We start from the raw sequence: 22,283 nt of genomic DNA, 5'->3' as shown, positions 1-22,283 counted from the left end.
CGTTGCTATGACATATCACTTTCCAATTTTCTCAGCAGTTTAATCGAATTGTGAGTTCCTGTCCCAAAAGCTTGGATCTTTTGATTTATCACACATTAATTACTATTGTCCCTGGTTGCTAGGAATTGTGAACTTAATTTATTCCATTTCTTAACCAGTACCAAATCAAGTTTTTTTAACCCTTGCCTTTTTTTAACCTTTCTGTCTTAGAATCAATACTAAGTATGTTCTAAGACGGCAGAAGAGTGATAAAGATTAGACAACTGAAGTTAAATGATTTACAGAGAGTCACACAGCCAGGAAGTAGCTGAGGCCAGATTTGAACCTGAGACCTCCCATCTCCAGGTCTGGTTTTCTATCCACAGAGCCACCTAGCTGTCCTGTCACAATTTTGTTTTTAAAATTTTTTTCATAACTGTATGTTAGCATAATTGGTTTTCTTTGTAATCCAATACCTTTTAATTTATTCATTTAAAAAAGGATGGGTCCAGAAGCTTCTGCCAAAGGGGTCCACAATACATAAAAATAAAGGTTTTTTTTTAAAAACCCTGATCTTTACAGTTCCTTTAATGTGTGAGCCTGTGGAGTGGCTCAAAATATGATACCTAAGAAAATTTGGGAGTTGGGGGAGACATATGATACGAGTAGAAATCCAGAACTGTTTACATCACCGAGTCAACTCTGGATGACTCTGGGCATCATTATCTATATTTCTTTTAGTACAGTATTACATGACATATGCCACTGCTTGTGGTATGAATGGCGAGTCTACTAATGATGGCAGCCCCTTTAAGTTTCCTGACTTCCAGCCCACCTCAGAACCCTCTGCTGGCTGTTAACTATTGCCAGAAAAGACAGTAGAACAATGAGGCAAAATGCTGGGCAAGGAACCTAGAAATGACAAGGAGTGACTGCTGTCTTCCTGACTCCTAACTGGGCAAAAGTGAGGGTAGTTCCTTGGGCAAATACCTGATTACATTTTGGAGTATTCTAATGTTGAGAATACACTTAGGAATGGCCCAAAAGAGTCCATTTATCTCCTTTGCAAATTTAATGGAATGTTTGGAGTTGATGATAAATACTTGGTCATTGATAGATCGAGACAAAGGAGCCCAAATTTGGGTCCTTTGCCCTAACCACAAAAATTACCAGTCATGGTCCTCGACTTTTTCATTGGTCCCAAAGCTGAATTCTTTGGGGGTTTGTCTTTCCCAAGTAAAATGAGATTCTTGAGAGCAAGGCACTATTTGTATCCTCAAGGTTTATCATAGTGCCTCGTTCATTAATGCATTCGCCCTGATGGCAGTACCTTGAATGGTTGACATGTGCACAAAGGAAGAGCCTAAAGGGCAATTTTGGCATTTAATTAAATCACTTTGTTTACCGCATTCATGCTAGTTGCCCCTCAAATACTTATTAAATGAGCCCATAAACAAATAACAGCATTTTAAGGATCCTGAAGACAGGTAGTACACATACTATTTTCCCCATTTTGTGAATAAAGGGAAGATCATAGGTGGAATGACTTAGAGGCAAAGAGGTCATCCAGTTAGTAAATACGTGGGCTAGAACTTGAACTCAGATCTTCTTTCAAGTGCCTTGATCAGCACTCTTTCTCCAGGCTGCCTTCCTCCAAGCCCTTGAGGAAATGATAACCTGAGACTGGACAGTTCAAGGTATAAATGTTCCTAGCACTTCCACAGAAGATTTGGACACAGCATCCATTCATCCATCCATCCGTCATCAGACTCAATCGTGGACTTCCTTGTATGGAATCAGGAAAAGGCAAAGGTAGAAAGTCTATAATATCCTCCAAGGTCTGCCAATCCAGGCTAGCCGGCACCACTTTAAGAACTGATTAAAATCATCCATGGTTGGCTGATATGGATGAACAAGCAGGGACAGGCGTGGAAAAATGGGCTCAGCTAATTCCACATTTGTACATACTCCATAACTATCTGGAGGATTCTCTGTATTAATGACAAACAGGCTCTCTGGTACTAGAATGGAGTGAAGATTGAACTTGGGAGTCAGAAGACCTGGGTTTGAATTCCAGGTCTGAGACTGAATAACTATGGGATCGTGCACAAGTCAATTAACTATATTGTGCCTCAGTTTCCTCATTTGAAAAATAGAGACAACACTAAGCATATTGGTTACAGGGGTCTTTCTCTTTTTCTAGTTGGGAGATGGGAGGGAAACTGAGAAAATAAATCCCTCTCTGACTGTTCTCTTGAATGTCAGAGAAAATAGGACATTTTTAGCTCATTGCTTCCATCTACTGGACATCACAAGCCCCATCAGCTCTCCTCAAAGAAATCAAAAAGGAATTATCCTGACTTCAGCCAACAGTGCAGTGTGACATTGGAGGCTTTCACATAAGGCCAGGTGGAGTCAGTTAAGTGCTTTTCCTTCCTGCTGTGAGCAGTTCAATTACACGTCAGCAGCTGTGTTGTTTCTGAAAACAGGGTTTTCAGAAGATGCAATAAAGGAGAAGATCCGGCAATGCTCCCCAGAGGAAACCCCAGGAGGTCAAGAGCATCAGAATGTGTATGGTTTGCATGTTGAGTTCAGCTGATTCCAAGTTCAGGGTCATGAGGACCTGCAATAAGGGGTGCCTCGTCCAGATGAGGTCCAGCCAGTGCCCTCCTTAGCTGAACAGCGGGGCCACCAAGATCTCACACAGTAGGCACTGCCAAGAAACACCAACCCTGCTAAACCTTTTTTAAAAGACACCAGAGTGGCAGGTGGGTGGCTCAGTGGATAGAGAGCAGACCTAGAGATGGGGGTGGGGGGTGTCCTAGGTTCAAATCTGACCTCAGATACTTCTTAGCTATGTGATTCTGGGCAAGTCACTTAACTCCAAATTCCTAGTCCTTGCCCCAATTGTCTTAGAATTGATACTAAGACAGAAGATAAGGATTTAAAAAAAAAAAAGATGGCAGGGAACTAGAGTTAGAGGCATATTAAGATAGGATCATATATTCCTGGTAAGAAGGACTTCCACAATCATTTAATCCAATCTCTTCATTACAGAAAGATGAAGTGACTTGTCCACAGTCCTACAGGTCTTGTCAGATTCCATAGTCAAGCCATTTCATTCCTTTCCCCAAACCCCAGTGTTCTTTTCCCCTGTAGCAGGCTAGCTTGGCTACAGACCTAAGAATAAATCTAATGAGTGACTTAAAGAAGAGAATTGTGAGCCAAGTTCAGTGCTTAGCATGGCCCACTTTTGCCAATAACTTCCAAAATTTTGCTTCTCTAAAATGAGATTTAGAATCATTAGTTCCCACCTACATCACAGAAATCTCATGAAGACAAACTCAGTTGTTCAGTTGGAGACGCTGAAAAGCACGTTCTGTATTAATATTTTGACACATTGATCTTCTGTAATGAGATTCCTTTTTGCTGCAACCCATCCTGTGGGATTCTTGTCCTTCTCTGCTTAACTCTTCCATAAATAAGGTACTTAAGAAGTCTTTTTTAAATTAAAGTCTTTTAAAAATAGTTTTAAATATGTAAAACATTTTAAATATTTACTAAACAGTATATATGTAAGATGGGCAGCTAGATGACACAATGGATAAAAGCACCGGATCAGAAGTCAAGAAGACCTGAGTTCAATTGTGACCTCAAGTACTAGCTATGAGACCCTAGGCAAGTCACTTGGCGCCGTTTGCCTCAGTTTCCTCATCTCTCAAATAAGCCGGAAGGCATAGCAAACCACTTCAGTATCTTTGCCAAGAAAACTCCAAATATGATCATGAAGAGTTGAACCATGACTGAAAATCAACAACAAATACATGTAAAGTGCACCCCATTACATATATGAACGCTAGCTGCTAAAAGGGGCAGAAAAGGATGATTTAGGTAAAGAAAACGGACAGCTTGTGAATTGCCTTCAATAAAATATTCAAAGACAGGCCTATTGTCCTGAGGGCCCCAATGAAGAACTGCCTCCAGATGAATGTACCAAGAGAATCCAAAGGGATGAAGAAATGATTTTGATAATAAAGACTTAACTGTGTTCCATCAACTCATTTGTCTAAGGGTTTTTGGTTTTTTTAGTTTTAAAGGTTAAAACTGATCATTACAAACCAAAATAAGTTAAGGACTATGTAAAGCCTTGATAAGGACTATTAGGTTCATAGATTTCACGAGTTTTATCTCATAAAGTTCACTATCACTAGGAGGCTCTGATCTGGGGCAATGGGAAATCTAGGAAGAAGGCAGATATAGGAAGAAAGTGCAGTGATTCCTAGCCATGGACACGGGGGGAAATCCTTAGGCCAGGCTGGGGTGAGTGAGCCAGACTTGAGTAAGAAGGGCTTACAGGGACCATATCAGGGTCTACCCCCTTGGGTACCCTGTGCATGGAGGTAGGTTCATGGGAATGCCTGCAACAGATGTCAGATAGATGGATGTACAAAGAGATAATTTACAGGTAAATTACCAGTACCAAAGGGCTGTGGCATCATCTTAGAGTACCACATCTACCAAGTGATTTTATTTTTTCTGAACTGATTGAGTTGGTGAGAAACTTGGCCTTTTCCTTGTTGCTTATTATGTTAGCCTGGGAGCTTAGAGTAAATTGGAACCGATCCCCCTCCTGCCCTGATATAGCGCACGCCATCCCTCCCCGCAACCCTTTATATGATTTACCTTCTTCTGTACAAAATGCTTTAATATCCAGCACTGTAAGGAGAGACCTGAGTTTGGATCTCAGCTGTGTAATCATGTAAATCATAACATCCCAGAGGCTCGGGTTTCCACATATTTATAATACTTAGGCTCATAAGAAAGCCAGCCCCCAACCCCCAAGACATTATTTAATTGGTAAGAGCACATTTCCAAGTCACACAAAATGACTTGAGTTTTTTAAATTGTCAGGCTTTTTTTTTTTTAAAAAATCAGGCTTTTTCAATTCTACCTATGTTTAAAAAATTTTTTTTTTATTCTGAACTTAACACCAAATAAAACCTTCATTTCCACATATGAAGTAGAACAAAAGAACTGTACATGAAACCACAATTCTCTATTGTGTACAGTTTTTGCTTTCCTTTTTAAATACATAATAAATCCAACATGCTATTTTCAAAGCGGTACTGCTTGTCTGTTTCCTATTGACCTTCCTTCTGTTCTGTGAATTGGAAACCGCTTCCATGACTTTTTTCCCTTTTTCAAAAAAATGCTGGTGACTGTTGTTAATTCTCTTCTTCCTCCAAGACCTACCACTAGGAACCACCTTCCTCGTCCTCCTCCTCCGTCTTGCCTCCAGCCTTTGAGTCATATCCCCAAATCCATGGGATGGCGAGGCAACTGAGGGAAGATTCCAGCTCTGAGGGCACCCATCCCCTTGATTCTCGGCTGCTTGATTGTTCACAGGATTTGGATGAAATGAGTCAACAATTCTATTCCTTTCAACAGCATGAAGGACCACCAACCTTACCATCTGCCCTGCCACTGAACTCCAAGGACCTCTGGGCATTTCCATTTTCCTAGCAGCTGGATTCTTCTGTGTTGTCTCTCACAATTACAGCATGAGCTTCCAGCAAGGGCTAGCTTTCTTTTTCTATTTATGTTCCCAACACTGAGCACAGCACCTAATATAGAAGGTATTGTAGGGGGCAGCTGGGTAGCTCAGTGGATTGAGAGTTTACGGGAGGTCCTGGGTTCAAATCCGGCCTCAGACACTTCCCAGCTGTGTGACCCTGGGCAAGTCACTTGACTCCCATTGCCTAGCCCTTACCACTCTTCCACCTATAAGCCAATACACAGAAGTTAAAAGTGTTTAAAAATGTAAAAAAAAAAAAAGGTATTGTTTTTAAACCCTTATCTTCCATCATCTTGGGAGTCAGTACTGTGTATTGGTTCTAAGGCAGAAGAGCGGTAAGGGCTAGGCAGTGGGAGTGAAGTGACTTGCTCAGAGTCACACAGTTGGGAAGTGTCTGAGGCTAGTTTTGAATCCAGGACCTCCCATCTGTAGGCCTGGCTCTCAATCCCCTGAGTCACGTAGCTTCCTCCAAAGGTAAAGATTAGATGGCAAGAAAGGTTTGAGCTTCGGTAAGCCCTAGATTATGGGAAATGAAATCAAGCAAAGGCACCATTTATCAATCCAGGGTCCCAGTTCAAAACTGAACTATCATATGTCATTAGAGAAGGTAGTAAACTACCAGAGTAAGAAGTAGTTTCTTTCTCCTTAAAAAAGGCTATAGTTGTAAACCTGGGAACTCAATTGGGGCCTCCCTTCTTTTCCAATTTTAGCAGGTTGCCAAAGCATTTATGTAATGAACCCCTACCCCCACTAGAGATCAGACTACAGAAGGTACAGGATATGCCAAAGGACACAGAGCCAAACTCTGCCGGCAAATCACCTACAATGAGAAAGGAATAGAATATGCCTTCTTCCCATAAAGAGAGTCAGCAAATCAAGATTCTTTTAAATATGATTAAGCTAATGGTATTTATAGAAGCAACGAGACTCCACAGAGAACTGACATCATCTGGCTAGTTCTTGGCTCTGCTCACTGATTACCATGAGATCATGGCCAGAAGAACTGGCTCAGTTTCCCCAGATGTGAAATCTGAACATGTTCATGCTCTGTTTGTTGAATGTTGTTGAATGTTCTTTATAAAACAGTAGAGGGAGTCGAGGAGTCTGAGCTCAAATTATCCAGGGAGTTTGTCTCTTTTCTTTGTCTATCTTCAAATCCTTTGGGTGCCAGGAAGCAAGGCAGCAGAAAGGAAAATATTTAAAACTCGAGTTATAGCTCATTAAAGTTGAATGGGGATTTAAAGGGAGACTACTTCAACATCCTCATTTTAGATTATGGCCCTAAGGCTGAGGGCTAAATGACTCCAAAGGTCTACACTTAGTGCTATTTTCTATTACATTGCTTGGTTTCTCACTCAAACCAGGCAATTTTTGCTTTGACCACTCTAGTGTTAAAGGTGTTGGGGGGAGGGGGGCAGTAAAAGATGAAAGTAGAGTCAACATGTTTTGCAAAATGAGGAGTCTTTTCTTGTCATACCACTGTCACAGAGTCAAAACAAAAGGATTCTGAGATCATGGTCTATTTTTAAGTTATCTCTAAACAGAAAAAACAAAAGTTTATTAATTTTTTAAAAGTAAGAGTGGGTCCTGAAGATGGTAGTCAAACTTCCCAGAAAGGCGGGTGAGGAAGGTACAGGATTTTGGAACAATGTACAGACTATTGGGTTTTTTTTCAAAGTATAATTTTTTCCCTCTTCTTCCTCTGTTTTTTCAAAAAAATTTTGTAATAAAGCACAACTCTGAAAGGTGAGAAGGATACAAAAGGGGGTATTCAGGTAATTAAAAATAAAACTAATTGTTTTTAAAGAGGTAACTGAGTATGTCTCCCAGATCAAGTACCATTTTTCACTTGATTCATCAGGCTGAAGCACTCTGAAATCATTTTCATTGTGAAACAAAAATTTCATACACCTCCCAAATCACAAAGTACACAACAATGTGTTTAAAATCCATTTATTGAAAACTGAAAAGGGAAAAAAATCAAACATCTCCCCCATGTAACAACGGTCTAATGTAAAAAGTACAGAAGTTCAATTGATCCAGAAAGTTCCCCCTCACACACAATCCTTCATCGTGGAGGACACAAAGAAATCCATAGCCAAATGAGTGCTGCTCTGGTCAAAGGGAACCTTTGTAAAACAAGCCCTGATCTGGCCAGGTTGACCGGTTGCAGGGTTTTAAATAATGCTTTATGATGATGTCTTAGATTTCAGGATTTTCTGCAAATCAAGGATTTTAAGACCAACAAAGCTATTCTTCCTCCTTCACACTCCCAAGTATACCTTGCTTCCCCCACCCTACCAAGTCTTGAATGCAGAATATCTCTGTCAATAGGACCAATTTCAACAACTTTACCTTAACTATATCAACAAAGAAGCCAAATTCAGAATCTTTGACTTCTGGTGGCCTTCCTTATAAACCGTTATTCAGTTCTGAGAGTTAGGAGTACCAGCTAGCACTTAAAAGTGCCGATTTCTATGTGTCCAAAGGCCTCTCATAAAAACATCTCAGCTTTTTTTCTCCTTTGATGGCTGAAAATGTTGTACATTTATAATTATTTTGTAAAAATCTAAGATTTAAATTACCCCTACTATGTAATAAATTAGAACAAAACCCATTACTCACAGTAGCATTCAAACCTACATCATCTATTATCTTCTTGTTGTATATCTCTGAATGTACAAATGATGAGTTACTTTCCTTGGAAAGACAAAGAAGTTGGCTATGTTAATAATGCTGTCAGGGGTTCTTAACCTGGAGTCTGTGAATAGATTTCAGAGAGCCTATGAACTTGGAAGGGGAAAAAATTATATCTTTATCTTCACTAGCCTCTTAGCTGAAATTTTTAGCATTTCCTCTAATTATGGATGTAGGTAATAAAATATTATTCTAAGCAGAAGTCCATAGGCTAGGCCAGATTATTAAAAGGGTCCATGACACCAAAAGGCTAAGAACTCCCTGAATTAACTAGAGAACTGGAGAGAGGGGAAGAGAAGGGAGACAGCACGTTATTTCCTCACCCAGAAGAGGGATGTGACAATATTCTCCTGAGAATTTTTTAAAGCTGGGACACTCTTAGTGGACACACCATTATAAGTTACTTGAATAACACTGTCACCTTTCTTAAATGTTTTCATAAATCAAGTGGGTCAACAATTTCTTCAGCAGTTTGCATCTTAATACTACTAATAACATACCAAACAGCTAGTTCAACTATGTTTGACAAAAGGACAAATGAACTCAGACAATCCAAAAGTTTAAGTCTGCCTAGTTTCCAAGACACTCCCTCCCTCCCGTGTAACAACACAAACATCCACAATGAGAAGCAGATCTAAGTTTCACCTCTTTTCTGTTTCTTCCTACCTACTAACAAGTAGTAAAATTTTCAAACAATGAAGCACAGAGGGTGGGTGAATCACAGAGACACTATTGAGCCATGCGTGAAATAACAGCAAACATGTTTATAGCACTCCAAAGTTTATACATATCTCATTTGATTCAAGAAATGAAGACTGGTTCTCAAACAATCATGACTTTGCATAATTATTTAGTTACTAAGAGAGCCCTTTCTTGGTGAACCCAAAGCTTCAATATCTCCCCAACAACACCCCTCCCTTCTCCTCTGCAGACCCAGAAGACTCATTGGGGAAAAAAAACAAAACATCTGAACACATAACTACACTCAGAATCAAATAGACCCTTCTTCCAGGCTCTTAAAGAACCACATAAAGCAGGGCTACCTCTGGACCAGGTGGAAATCATTTTAGAACACTACTCAAGCCTCCTCTCCAAGCCAACTAGATTCATCACAATTTAAGGCAGAATTTCAAAGGCTGAGTAAGGGAAGGCATAGGGAAGAGAAGTGCTGATCAAGTCAGCTGGGCTCCTATTAGACTGGAAAGCAGGCACCAAAGATGAGCATAAAGTTCAGTGCAAAGGTAGAGACTGCTGTAAAACTATCCCACCTTAAATAGCTCTTAGTATAAATGCTAACCATGTTTCCATTCAAAGTATGCACCCAATTGGCTGAGTTGTGATATCCTCCCAAACCACCTTCATGTAACCTAACATGCTAAATTCATTATTTCCATCCATGACCCATAGGCAGAAAAATTGGCAATAACTGGTCAGGAAGGATCACATCAAATCTTGAACCCCAGAGAATAAAAGAAAATGAACTGTGTTCAAGTTCCAAAAAATTTATAATAAATCATCTAACTCCAATCTACCAATATTCTGCAAAAAGGGCAGAGCCTTGCAAATAAAAGTAATCACTGGTGCAAAAGGGAGTTGAAGAAGTCATGATACTCTCCAAATAGAACCACTAACTTCTCTGAAAACCAAACACTGAAGCCACGTCATGTGATCCCATGGAGGATCTCGACATAACCATAAATAGAACTGCTTACTGCAGAAAGTGCTATCTGTCCTAGTTTTTCCACAGGAAAACTAAAATTCCCCTCTACTATTAAACACCAACATTTTGGCTTTTGTTGGCAATCTGGATCAATTCTCACCTCAGTAAAAAGTAAAGCTAATCACAAATTTCAAAATTAGTATGATTAAGCCACTGTGCCATAATGGGCTATCTGGTATGAATTTTTCTCTTCTCCTGGATAAGAAACTTACAGGTATTATAATTTATTTCCATATGCAATTTGGGGAAGGGGGGGGGCAATTTCCCATTCACATTAATCTAGCCTGGAATCAAAGAATGTCTAAAGAACATAATGGCCAAAAAGATGGCTCCTAAGAAACCAAAAAATTCTCATAGTGCAGATCGTCCCCTATAGAAAAATGCCAGCTTGGAAGGTGTTGGCCCATTTGAGCCTTCCTGCAGCAATTACCTGTCCTCAATGGCCAAGGCATTCCCAATCTACAGCCCAACATGAGCTACTTCTCAGCCAAAGAAGATTCCCAATCCGAGGGCTGTGACCTAAGTTATTTTAATAAACAGTTATGGGTCTCCTTTATTGACATAGACCAGAAAGGCAGAGAGCAGAATGCCCAACGTAAAGAGTTTGTGTTGTTGCCGTCGCCCTGAATAAGTCCTCATCTTCAATCCACAGAAAAGACCCAAGGGTGTATTGATATGCTACACAGTAAAGACTCAGAGGGAATCAGGAGTCCATTAGTTTAGGTATAAGCGTCTTATTCAAAAATACCTTTTTAATTGAATTTATTTAAACAAAGCTGAAAGAAACCCCAAAGATGCACACAACCAAAGCCTCGACTACCTTAGCACTTCTTATAGTAGATCTTGTCAAGAGAAGAGCAAAGAGTATGTGGGTTTGGGGCTTCTAGGCCCAGTCTTGCAATGGCACAAAACAGTTTATTTTTGCTGTAGGCTTCATCTCCCTGCTTCACTGAGAGAAGAATCCATTCAGAAAAGTCTTTAGACTCTGTGATTAGAGAAACCATGCTTTAAACTCTTGGATGGCAAACAGAACCAGTGGCACTTAGTCCTAATCAGCCTCTTTTTATGCATCTCAATATACACTCCATTAAGTGACCAGTACTCTCTTCAGGAGCAGAGAACAGCTTTTCAATACACTCTGTAGGCTTTAAGAGAATCTAAGAAAAATAAAGAGTAAACTAATAAAGACAGTGCCCAGGATACTGAATTTGGGGTGATTCTGTTTCAAACTGAAAAATGCCAGTCAGGAGCTACCACAAAATAAATATAGAAATACAGAAGAGTTTCATAGGAAAATCTAAGGCAAGGAGCTGGTCCTCCTTCAGCAAGAGGGACCATTGAACCACCATTTTTTCCACTATTTTCAATTGCCCTAATGGAATAAATTGGCCAGAGTGATCCTAAAGGATTCATATCAACCACATGTGCCACAAGCACAAAAAAGTAAACACCCTCTCCAAGAATCTTATCCGTGTAGGAAAAAGTCTTGTATGGCTGCATTAAGGCAAAAGAAAAGACCTAAAAATAATTCTAAAAAGCAGAATGGAAGGCCTGGGCTTTTAGAAATGGTTCTAAGACAATAAAAATAATGGCAATATTAAAGCAAGATCTTGAAAATAGATTAAGATTTACTGTGTTGCATGATGATCATGAGATGTATCATCCACAAAAAAAGTTAACCTCCAAAAGATGGCAAAGAATGCTCAGGGGACAGACATCACTCGCTCTCTGTAATTCACAGGGTATTCTGCATGCCTCGGGGCAAGGTTTCTCAAACCCTAGGACTCAGTTCATACACAAACCAAAGGCCTTTGAGGAGGGCCCATTTCGACTGCTCTACCACTTGAGTGTCGCCTAGCACGCGTCTAAATAGCTTACAATTTTAAGTGATTCTGACATGTTGCTAAGATGCAAATCCCAAAGGAACATGTCCAGGAATATCCCTTACACCTTACACTCAGAATTATCTGGCATAATGTAGCATGCCCAGCTCATAACGTAGGTGTACAAAGTATGGCATATATAAAAATTAATGCAACGTTAGCTTTTTACAGACACAGACTTGGAAGGGCCTGTCAAGATAGACATCTGAACTAGAGTATGGATGACAGAGTACAAGCAAGCTTGGTGGGTAACAGGAAAAGGGGTAACCAACTCTATTTTATTCCTACTTTGTATTTCTACGTGGCTGCTCCTTCCAGAATCTCAGAGCACTGACATTCAAGTGGCAAGGATCATTAGCTTCATTTTACAAATGGAGAAGCTCAGGCTAGAAGTTAAATGCTTTATCCAAAGTCTAACTGAGTCCGTGGAAGAACCCGGAATAGAGCCTACGTTTCTGAACTCCCGATCTGATCCTCTAACCACTGGGCCAAAGTGCCTGCCGACAGGTTCTATGTACTAAAAATGGACACACCCAAGCTGAGTAATTCATACTCCTGTCTTCCAAGGAAATTCCGCTCCAGACTCCACCCCACCTCTCAGTCCTACAAGTCATCATCTTTCTGTTTTATCCAAGGAAGGACAGCAAGCAGGACATCCATTTTCTGATCAACCCTCCACACTGACTACAGTAAGATTCATCACTACGTGTGTCAAAGAGATTTCAGACATTACACTATAAACTTCCCTGAAATGGATTTGTTTTCCCTGGAAAGCTGCCAGAAGCCAAAGACAAGCTCACCTCCCTCAATCTCACTGTTTCACACAGCCCTGGACTGCTCCTCTCAGTCTTGTTCCGATTGAGTTTTGTTCTGTTTAAGTAGCAACATGCTCAATGTTCTTCTCCAAAGGTTACTGGCAAAGAGACAGGTCTATATTACATACTATATATAAAGTATTTCAAGGAAGGGTGCTTGAATTTATACTCCTTTGACAATAAAGTGTGCATTTTGGTAAAAAGGCCTTATTTCAAAAGTGCATGCTGCTTCTAATCATAGATACCAGTGTCTGGGAGTCTTATCTCCTCCACCAGAAGCCAAAGGAGATGAGAGATTCCCTTCCATCGAGCCTCCCTCTCAGATGAGCAATGGATCGTCAAGTTGTCAACGCCTGAATATTCTTGAGCATTTCATCAAAAGCCTCAGGGGAAGGGGGCTCAGCGTTCTGGAACGTGGCCTTGATCCTGCTGTAGAGGCTGAACGACTTCAGTTCCAGCCAGATGAACCCAAAGCGATCCTCGTCAAACAGGATGAAGACACCTGGAGTCCGCTCCGGACTGGTGAAGCCATGTCCTGCTATGAGGCCTGTGCCATAGAAACTAAGGGGAGAGAAAAGGAAAAGATGGTAAGGGAAAAAAGAAAGGGGAAACAAGGCACATGAGAGAAGCTTTTAAAGGCACACAAGCAACAAGTTACTCACGTATACTGTGGAGGGAAGGAGGGGGCACAGAAAGGGAATATATCTAAATCTGTCAAATTCTAGGTAAACCTGGCTTTTAAAAAATCTGAAAAAAATCAGGAATGACTATGCTAATGACTATGACTAAGCTGTGTTTTCCACAAGAGAAGTGTCCAAAGGTCCATGGACTCTACCAGTATGAACTATACTGCTTTAACAAGCTGTTTTCATGTTTTAAAAAAAAAAAAAAAAAAGGTCACAGCAAAGAGAAATTCTTGTTCACATGCACGCTTGCTTTTTCTCCTCACCTTTGTCTTTGCTAAACCTAAATATCACTGCTAATATGATAGTAATACATAAAAACCTCAGCATTAGCCAGCAGCAAGTATGTAGAGAATGTTAATAAATGATTGAGTTTACTGAGCTCCAACTATGTGCCAAGAACTGTGTTAACTAACTATAGGGCTTGAAATGCAAAAAACGAAACAATTCCCATTCTCAAAGAGCTTCTATTCTATCAGGGTAAACATGCTTGGATATAATAAACATTTACAGAATAACTACAAAGTCACTAAAAACAAGAGAAGAAAGGGAGGGCCCTAGCAACTGGGGATTAACAAGAAAGGTTCCATGTATCTGAACTGAGTCTTTAAGAAAGTGAGTGATTTTTTTTTTGATGGAGAAATCAATTTTTAATATGGGGGTCTACAACAACCTCAGCAAAAGGCAATCCAGCTTTCACTTGAAAACTCAGCTAACAAGGAACTCATTACCTAATGCAAATATTCATTTCATTTTTAGACAATTATTAAGTTTGGGGCAGCATTTTCTTTTTCTAATTTATTTTTTAATACATACTTAGTAATCACCACCACCAAGAAAAAAACTTAACTGGGAAAATGCATAAAAAAGATTATGTGAGGGAGGCAGCTGGGTAGCTCAGTGGATTGAGAGCCAGGCCTAGAGATGGGAGGTCCTGGGTTCAAATCCAGCTTCAGACACTTCCCAGCTGTGTGACCCTGGATAAGTCACTTGACCCCCATTGCCTAGCCCTTACCACTCTTCTGCCTTGGAGCCAATACACAATAATGACTCCAAGACAGAAGGTAAGGGTTTTAGAAAAAAAAAAAAAAAGATTGTATGAAACCACAAACTCCGCATTGTTTACAATTTGATTTAAAACATGTAAGTTTTATAGGTATGCTAATATAAACATCCTCTGTTTTTGAGTTCCCTTTAGATTTGTTTTATTCAGATATTTTTTCTTGACTTTGTGACTATTTTTAATGTAATCATGGATATGTATTATTCTTATTCTCTTCTCTTTTCATCTCCATATATTTCCCTTATTTTCTTTATATTTACAATATTTGTCATTTCTAAAAACATAATATAATCTATTACATTCAAATATTACAATCTACTCAGTCATTTCTCCCATTCATTGCATTTGTATTATTTCCAGTTACTTTGTCATAACAAACAAAGCTTCAATAAATATTTTTATACATACACGGCTTTTTACCCACTCAAGAATGTCCTTGGGATCTAACCCAAGTTATGGGTTCTCTGGGTCAATGAGCATGAACAGCTTTATAGCTCTTAATGTATATGTCTTAATGTCTGTGGGGCTACCATGGATAATGAAGCATTATCAATCAATACTGGACCTGTATGCATGAAGTGTTATAGCACCCAAATTTTTAAATAAAAAACTAAATGAGATATAAAAAGAAATAAATAAAATAATAATAGCAGCAGGCTTTAATTTTCCCCTCTTGGAACTAGATACATTTAACCAAAAACAAACAAGAAACAAGTTAAGGAGATGAACAGAGCCTTGGATGAGTTAAATAAAACATATATCTGGACAGCCCACACACACCTGCATGAAGTTAACAGTAGATCTAAGCCTGAGTATACACATAATCCAAACATAGTTTCTGGTGGGACAATGGCCTAGAGAGCATAAATGTATTGCAAAAGTCTTACTTTAACTCTCATCATATCATGGAAGTAATACTGCATCTTTGAGGTGTTGTAGCACTGGAACAAAAGTTCCACTGGGTATGACCAAGCTAGAAATACCTGTTTTGGAAAGAGTATGGTCCTGGAAACAGGTTGTATCTGCTGCCTTATAGATTTACAAGGATAAATCTAGCAAAATACAGTCTTGGTAATATATGTTAATTGAGAACCAGGTGGGCTAAAGTGATCAAATTAAATGCTGATAGAAGCCTGGAGAAACAGGTCTAATATTCCATGCCACAGCAACTGTGAATTTATTTTTTTAAAGAAAATTTTAAAGATTTTACAAAGCAGAAATGAGGAGAAATGGATCTCAGGCCAGGGGGATGACCCATGCAAAGGCAAGACAATGAGAGATGATGTGCTATCTACAAGAAAACAGAGAAAAGGACAATGTGGCTGAAGTATATGGAGCATGTGAAGGAGAAGATAGTATTTTGAGGCTGGAAAATTAAATTGGGTGTGGGTTATAAAAGATTTTATAAGCCAAACAGAGGAATTTATATTCTATACCCTAGACCAGGGGTTCCTACTACGGGGGTCTGAGAACTTGCTTTTTTCACATTCTAATAAATGTTATTCATTATAATTGGCTTCCATTGTCATCCTATTTATTTTACTTTCTAGATTTAAAGACAGCATTCTAAAGAGTCCATAGGCTTCACCAGACCGTCATAGGGAACCAAAAAAGGTAAAGAACCCCTTTTCAAGGCTACAGGAAGCCCCTGTTGTTTAATGAGTTGGGAGATGGCATGGTCAGATCTGTATTTGAGGGTGACTACGTAATACTACTTCCTAGAGAACCCTTAGCATGAAGTGAGTTGGTTCTAGATCCCATTCAAAGTAATGATTGATAGAGCATAGGTAACCTAGTGAATTTAGAGGTCAAGGACCAGAATTCAAATGTTAGCTCTGACACTGTGTGGATTTGCTAGAGGCCTGGAAATCATTTCACTTTCTGGATCTCAGTTTTTCTATCTGTAAAATGAAGGGTCAGAACTAGATAACCCTTAGAGCTATCAGTCTGTCATCCTAGTATCACAGACTCCTTTATAAGGTTTTCTCAAAATAAAAATCCCACAAACAATAAGTATATGTTCAATGTTTGCTTTTTTCCCTTTGGAGAAGCCTAGACTCATGATTTTATCAGAGGAGAGTCCTTCCAGGGTGGAAAACTCCTCTCCTAGTACAGGTCAATAATTCACCTGTCTTGAGGCAGCAGTAAGGGAGCACCATGGATAGGGAGCCAGTTCTGGAGCTGGGAAAACCCAGATTCAAATCTGGCCTCAGACCATTCCTACCTGTGTGACCCCGGACGATTAACCCCCACTGCCTAACCCTTGCCCCCTCTTCTGTCTTAGAATTCAAACTAAGAAAGTAAAGGTTTTTAAAAAGGAAGACAAGTGGTGATTTTACCAAACAAGTGGCATCAAAAGGGTACTTGTAGCTACTGTCACAACCCGCGGTAGGTTACAAGAGATGTGTCTAGGGGGCAGCTGGGTAGCTCAGTGGAGTGAGAGTCAGGCCTAGAGACAGGAGGTCCTGGGTTCAAACCCGGCCTCAGACATTTCCCAGCTGTGTGACCCTGGGCAAGTCACTTGACCCCCATTGCCCACCCTTACCACTCTTCCACCTATGAGACAATACACAGAAGTACAAGGGTTAAAAAAAAAAAAAAAAAAAAAAAAGAGAGAGATGTGTCTAATAGGGCTCATTGTCCTGCACACCAAAAACAGATCAAATGGGAATAATAGACCCCCCCCCTCCTCCCCAGCAACATCCTCTCAAAGCCCCAGAGCCACCCGGGCTTCTCGTGTGGCTCCACATTTCTCCTGCTTAAAGAGGAGAAGGGAGGCTTTAAGGCTGCTTGAGCGAGAGCGACGAGACTCGAGTCAAAACCGATTAGGCAAGAGTTCGAGCTGGTGCCAGGAAGGCCGGGCAGCCTGTCCTGACTCTGGGATGAAGCAGAGGACGGGCTCCTCCCAGGCGGGATAAAGGAGCCTCTGCCCCGCGCACGTGACGGCCCTGGGCAACATCCCAGCCATAGCTGGGCCCCAGCGGTGCTCTGAGTCCTTGGCTAGGTCCGCAGTTGGTCCGCGGGAGGCTCCTCTCCGCTGGCCCCGAGCCTCTACATGACGCAGAGGAGGGAGCCGAGGCCTGACATGTGACCTGCCTCGTCCAGGTCGGGCTCAGTGAGCGGATCTCCCGCCCCTCCCTCGTCCTTCTGTCCCAGAGCCAGAGAGCCCTCTGTGAGGCGCGGCTGGCCCTCCCCCTCCGCAGAGCTCCCCGTGATGTGGGTGGGGTCGGGGCGCTCACGCTCACTTTCTTCAGGTACAACAAGTGCCTTCAGAAGCCTCGTCCCGCCCAGGCCTGACACGGGCCCAGGCGGAGGCTCCTTGGCGCTTCCCCAGAGCCCCAACGCCGACCGCGGGAGCAACTGGAGGAGGCTCTGGGAAGGCCGGTCTGGCCTGGCAGGGCCGAGGGGGGCCCGCGGGCTCCTCCCTTTCCACAGCGCCTCTGAGATGGGGCCCCACAAAGAGGGCCCTCGGGGTCCCGCGGCCTCGTACTTGCACACGTACCAAAGTGGGGCCCAAAGAGGCCTGCAGGACGGAGGCAGGGAAGAACCCGGCCGCCCCCCGCAGAGGCTCGTGGAGCTCCTTCTGCACTGGGGGGGGTGGGGGGCGGGGCGGGCCAGCCCGAGGCCTCTAAAGCCGGAACCAGAGCGGAACCCAGAGGAGCTCCCGGACCCCGCAGGGGAGACCTACAACTGACCCAGCCAGCGTGGAAGGCCGCAGCCAAGGGTCCCCCCACGGCCCGGCCCCCCCCCCAAACGGGCGCCCCGCCGCTTACCACATCCGACAGGTCCGAGGATAGTCCTCGTTTCTGGAGATCACCCCGGCCGGGAGCACGAAGGGCTGCCCCCCCTCCGACGGCGCCGGCTCCGGGGCTGCAGGCGGCCCGTCCCCCGAGGCCTCCAGCCCCTTCTCGGTCCCGCCTCCTCCTTCGGCTCCCCAGGAGGCCGCCGGGGCCGGCTGCTCCGGCTTCTGGTAGGGGGGCTCCGGCAGAGCCTCCCTGGCGCTCGGAGGGGCCCGGCCCGGCCCGGCCTCCGGGCCCTCCTGCTGCTGCTGCTGCTGCTCCTGGCGGACCTGCTCGCGCACCTCCAGGATGATCCGGGAGAGCTCGTTGAAGTTCCGCAGGTTCTCCACGTCGGGCAGCTGGATGCGGTGCATGAGGTCGATCTCCACCGTCTGCTGGCCAGCAGGGATATTGGGGTCTCCCTAAAAGAAGAGTCCGTGTTGGTCATTCCAGAGAAAGCCAGGAAGCACCCACGAGCCCTCTGGCGGTCCAGCTCGGACTAGAGGCCGCGCCGGCCTTCTCCCCCCCACCCAGCTGTTTCACGAGCCTCAGCACGCAGGCTCTGACAGGTGCTTTCCCAGGCAGGGGTGCTGGGATTCTGGGGAGACGGGGGGACCCTGTGGAAGCACCAACCGCCCCACGGGTCCAGCCATCTGCTCCTACGTCCCTGCCATGCATCTACTCAAAGGTTTGTAGTGAAAATCAGGATAGCCGGGGGTGGGTACCGTCTAGCTAAGTCAGAAATGAATTGCAATTAGTCCATGTTCATCCATTAAAAAAACAATGACAGGGGTGCAAAATTATGAAGAAATCTAAAATGTTTAAAAAATGTGAGAATTCCAAAGAGAAGATGAACCTGGGCTAAGCTTGTAATTAGACCCCTAGAAAAGTATTTCTCACAAGGACAAAAAAACAGGGAAGGGAAGGGATTAAGCCACAAACCCCTGTGGAGGCGAGGAGGATGTCCAGAAAAAGTAGGGCCTGAGAGGCGAACATGCCCAAGCAGAACTCAGCTCTCTAGGGATCAAGCGGTGTTGAGGAAAAGTTTCCCCCTGAAATCCCTGGTGGGGCAGACCTGAAGCCAGAGCCCTGCCCCTCCTCACCCCAGCAAACCCCATTAGCCCTCCCTGACTCAGGGAGCTCAGAGAATGAACACTCAGCTCGGTCCTTCTTCTGGGGTATTTGGCTACCTTCGTTTGAGTTCTAGAATCTGTTAGAAAAGGTCAACTTATAAAAAGGCTAAACAGGAGCTAAAATATGTCTAGCCAAGAAGGGCTTTAACAGACCATTTATTACAACTTCCTCATGCATGGATGAGGAAACTGAGGCCAGGGACACGTCATGACCCAGGCAGCGGGCAACACAAGGGCAGCGTTTAAGTGGATCCAACCCATCCTCCGGGGCAGCAAACTAGACCCCCAGCCTGCCAAGCCTCGCTCTGCTGGAGCTCAGGAGCACAAATACCAAGCCACAAAAGGCTGCTGGTAGCACGTTCCTTTTACAAAGTGCCTGCGTCCATTATCTGGATGGAGCCTCATCTGAGCCTGTGGGGGAGCTCCAATTCCATCTGACAGAGGAGGAAGCTGAAGGCAGAGAAGGCCAAGACTTGCCCCCACAGCCATTCCATAGCCGAGGTGGGATCTGAACCCAGGACTCTCCTGACCGCCTCAGACACATCCCATGAAGGATTTCATACCATAAATTGGAACACTCAAGCAAGCTAACCACCAAAGGGTCTGATGAACACAGGTTCAAGGGCTTATCACCCACACATGCTCCAAACTGCCTGTCCAGAGATCTACTTTTACAGGATGCTGCTCTCCTGGGAATGGAGGTTGGGACCTGATGGAGCATCAGAGACCATCCGGTCCATCCTCATGGTCCCCAAGCCCAGGTCACACAGAGAGGGAGGAGCAGTCAGGATTCAAATCCAAGGTCCAGAGCAGTGATGGGTCTGAGTTCAAATTCTAGGCCTGCCTGTTATCATCGAGGTTATCCTTATGCAAGTCATGTCCCCTTCTCTGGACCTCAGTTTTTTCAAATGCAAAATCAAAGAATAGGTCTAGCTGTGTGACCCTATGCGAGTCACTCAACCCCCACTGCCTAATCCTTACCACTCATAGAGACTTAGTGTTGGTTCTAAGACGGAAGGGAAGGTTTAAAAACAAATCCTAGGAGGCCTCGATGATTTCTAAGGTCTCTTCCATCTCTAAATCTATGAGATGATCATAGGCTCATCACACTGTTCGGTTCATATTATTCCCCCACCTGACCACACTGAGAAAAGTTAACTACTGGAAACGGCTCTGAAGTCAAAGGAGTCAGCAAGGCACCGAGATGAGGAGACGAGGACAGCAGCTCACCGTGATCTTTGTCCCTTTGGCACATTTCCCGTGGAAGCTCAGCATGACGATCTCCAAGCCGTGACTCCCATAAGTTCCCTTGAAGAGGCCTGGCTTGATGAGATCATCCGGTCTTGTAGGGGGGAGGTAGATCCGTCTATATGTCAGACAATTGCTGCAAAAGATGGAAACCAAATGAACAAAAATTTCAGCCAAGCAGTTACAACATCAAGGTTTTTTCCTTGTTACTGGAAGGAACTATCACCTAATTTTCCCTCTTTAAACTTCTGGAAACATCATGGCTTGTTTGGCCAGGGACTTGCTAAGAGGAGCTCCCAGAAGACAACCAGATGACATCTTAGACAGGTTTGGCCCAACGCTACAGTTTCTCCTCTCCCACAGTCCATCAGGCCTATTGCCAGCCTAGCAGTAACCTCTAAATCCAAAATAGAGTCCTCATCCAAAAAACCCTCCCCACACACAGCAAAACAGACATCCAATTTACAGGAGGATTCTTTAAAAACCAGTGGAGCCATTTTGTTGTTGTGCTGAAAACATCGGAGCTCTAGTTCCAAGCACACCCTAGGAGAGCAGAAGGAAATATTCTGCTTTTGGTTCTGTTATCCTTGGATAAAAATCACATGTAACCAGGAGGAGGCACCATGTGACACAGCAGCTGAAACAGGGATTAAAACATATGAACACCTAGGAGGTCATTAGCAAGGACGAGATCTGGAAAACATCTTATCCAAAGGGGACAAGAACAAGACAAAAGAATTCACAGCTCAAGCAGAGAGAAGAGTATTTCACATCTGCATAAATATAAGTCCATCCAGCAAGATCTGAGATTTGTCAGTGTGATCTCACAAACCATCTATAATTCAACAATCAGAGAGCTGCCTAAGGCTCGAGGAGGTGAAGGGACTTGCCTGCATCACACAGCTAATAAATGTCAGAGAATGTGAACTCAGATCTTCCTGACTCCATCTGCCTTTCCAAAGGAAGGATACCCAACAACTTTTTATATGCATCATCAGTTTTATATACACAAAGTGAAAGATTTGAGAATTTTGACTAATGCAATGACCAGTGACAATTCAGAGACTGATGAAGCATGCTACCACCTACCTCCTAATAGAGAAGCAGGAGATGGGACTCAGAGTACAGACCTGAGATCTATATTTTTTGGACATGGCTAATGTGGGAATTAGTTTTATTTAACTATGTATGCTTGTTACGAGGGTTTTGTTTTTCTTCCCCCACCCCAAAGAAAGAGGAAGAGAAAATAGATGTTTGTTCATCGAAAAATTTAAATTAAATTTGTATAATACCCCTCTCTATTTATGTGTATATATATGTGTGTGTGTGTGTATACATATATGCACAAACACATATATATGCACAGAAAGATGTATTCACTTTAAAAATTTAACTTCTAATCATATATTTGAGTGACAGAACTTTATACATACGAGAGAGAGAGAGAGAGAGAATGAGAGAGAGAGAGAGAGTGAGAGAGAAGAAAATACAGAGGGAAAAGGGAAAAAGCTAAAGAAAGCCAGGGAGACAAAAAGAGAAACTTCATTAAATTATTATTGTTTCCATTTTTGGAGAAACTTTATTAACTTCTAACTCTGACGTAAAGAGAGAGGGCAGCACATTCCACCAAAGTCTACTTCTGACGTACAAACAGTGGAGGTCCTATCAAACTTGGAGAGAGAATGGTTGTCTGCCATCTAAGACCTGA

The 22,283-nt window shown here is 42.8% G+C and overlaps 1 protein-coding gene across 3 annotated transcripts in view; it reads right to left on the bottom strand.

Annotated features, from left to right (window-relative positions):
- Positions 1-13,007: 13,007 nt before the first annotated feature.
- The window catches only part of FBXO31 (F-box protein 31), a 56,596-nt gene continuing 47,320 nt past the window's right edge, over positions 13,008-22,283 (bottom strand). For all 3 annotated transcript variants that reach the window (XM_044660535.1, XM_044660538.1, XM_044660537.1), the window contains exons 8-10: positions 20,558-20,711; positions 18,189-18,616; positions 13,008-13,230 (exon numbers count right to left, since the gene is read on the bottom strand). In XM_044660535.1, the coding sequence (XP_044516470.1) occupies positions 13,008-13,230; positions 18,189-18,616; positions 20,558-20,711 (805 nt within the window). The remainder of the gene's footprint in view (positions 13,231-18,188; positions 18,617-20,557; positions 20,712-22,283) is intronic.

This window comes from Gracilinanus agilis, chromosome 2 (assembly GCF_016433145.1).
Source record: "Gracilinanus agilis isolate LMUSP501 chromosome 2, AgileGrace, whole genome shotgun sequence".
In the NCBI taxonomy this organism is placed as follows: domain Eukaryota; kingdom Metazoa; phylum Chordata; class Mammalia; order Didelphimorphia; family Didelphidae; genus Gracilinanus; species Gracilinanus agilis.
The sequence above is the reverse complement of the archived record's forward strand: the minus strand, read 5'-3'. Positions and strand labels throughout refer to the sequence as shown.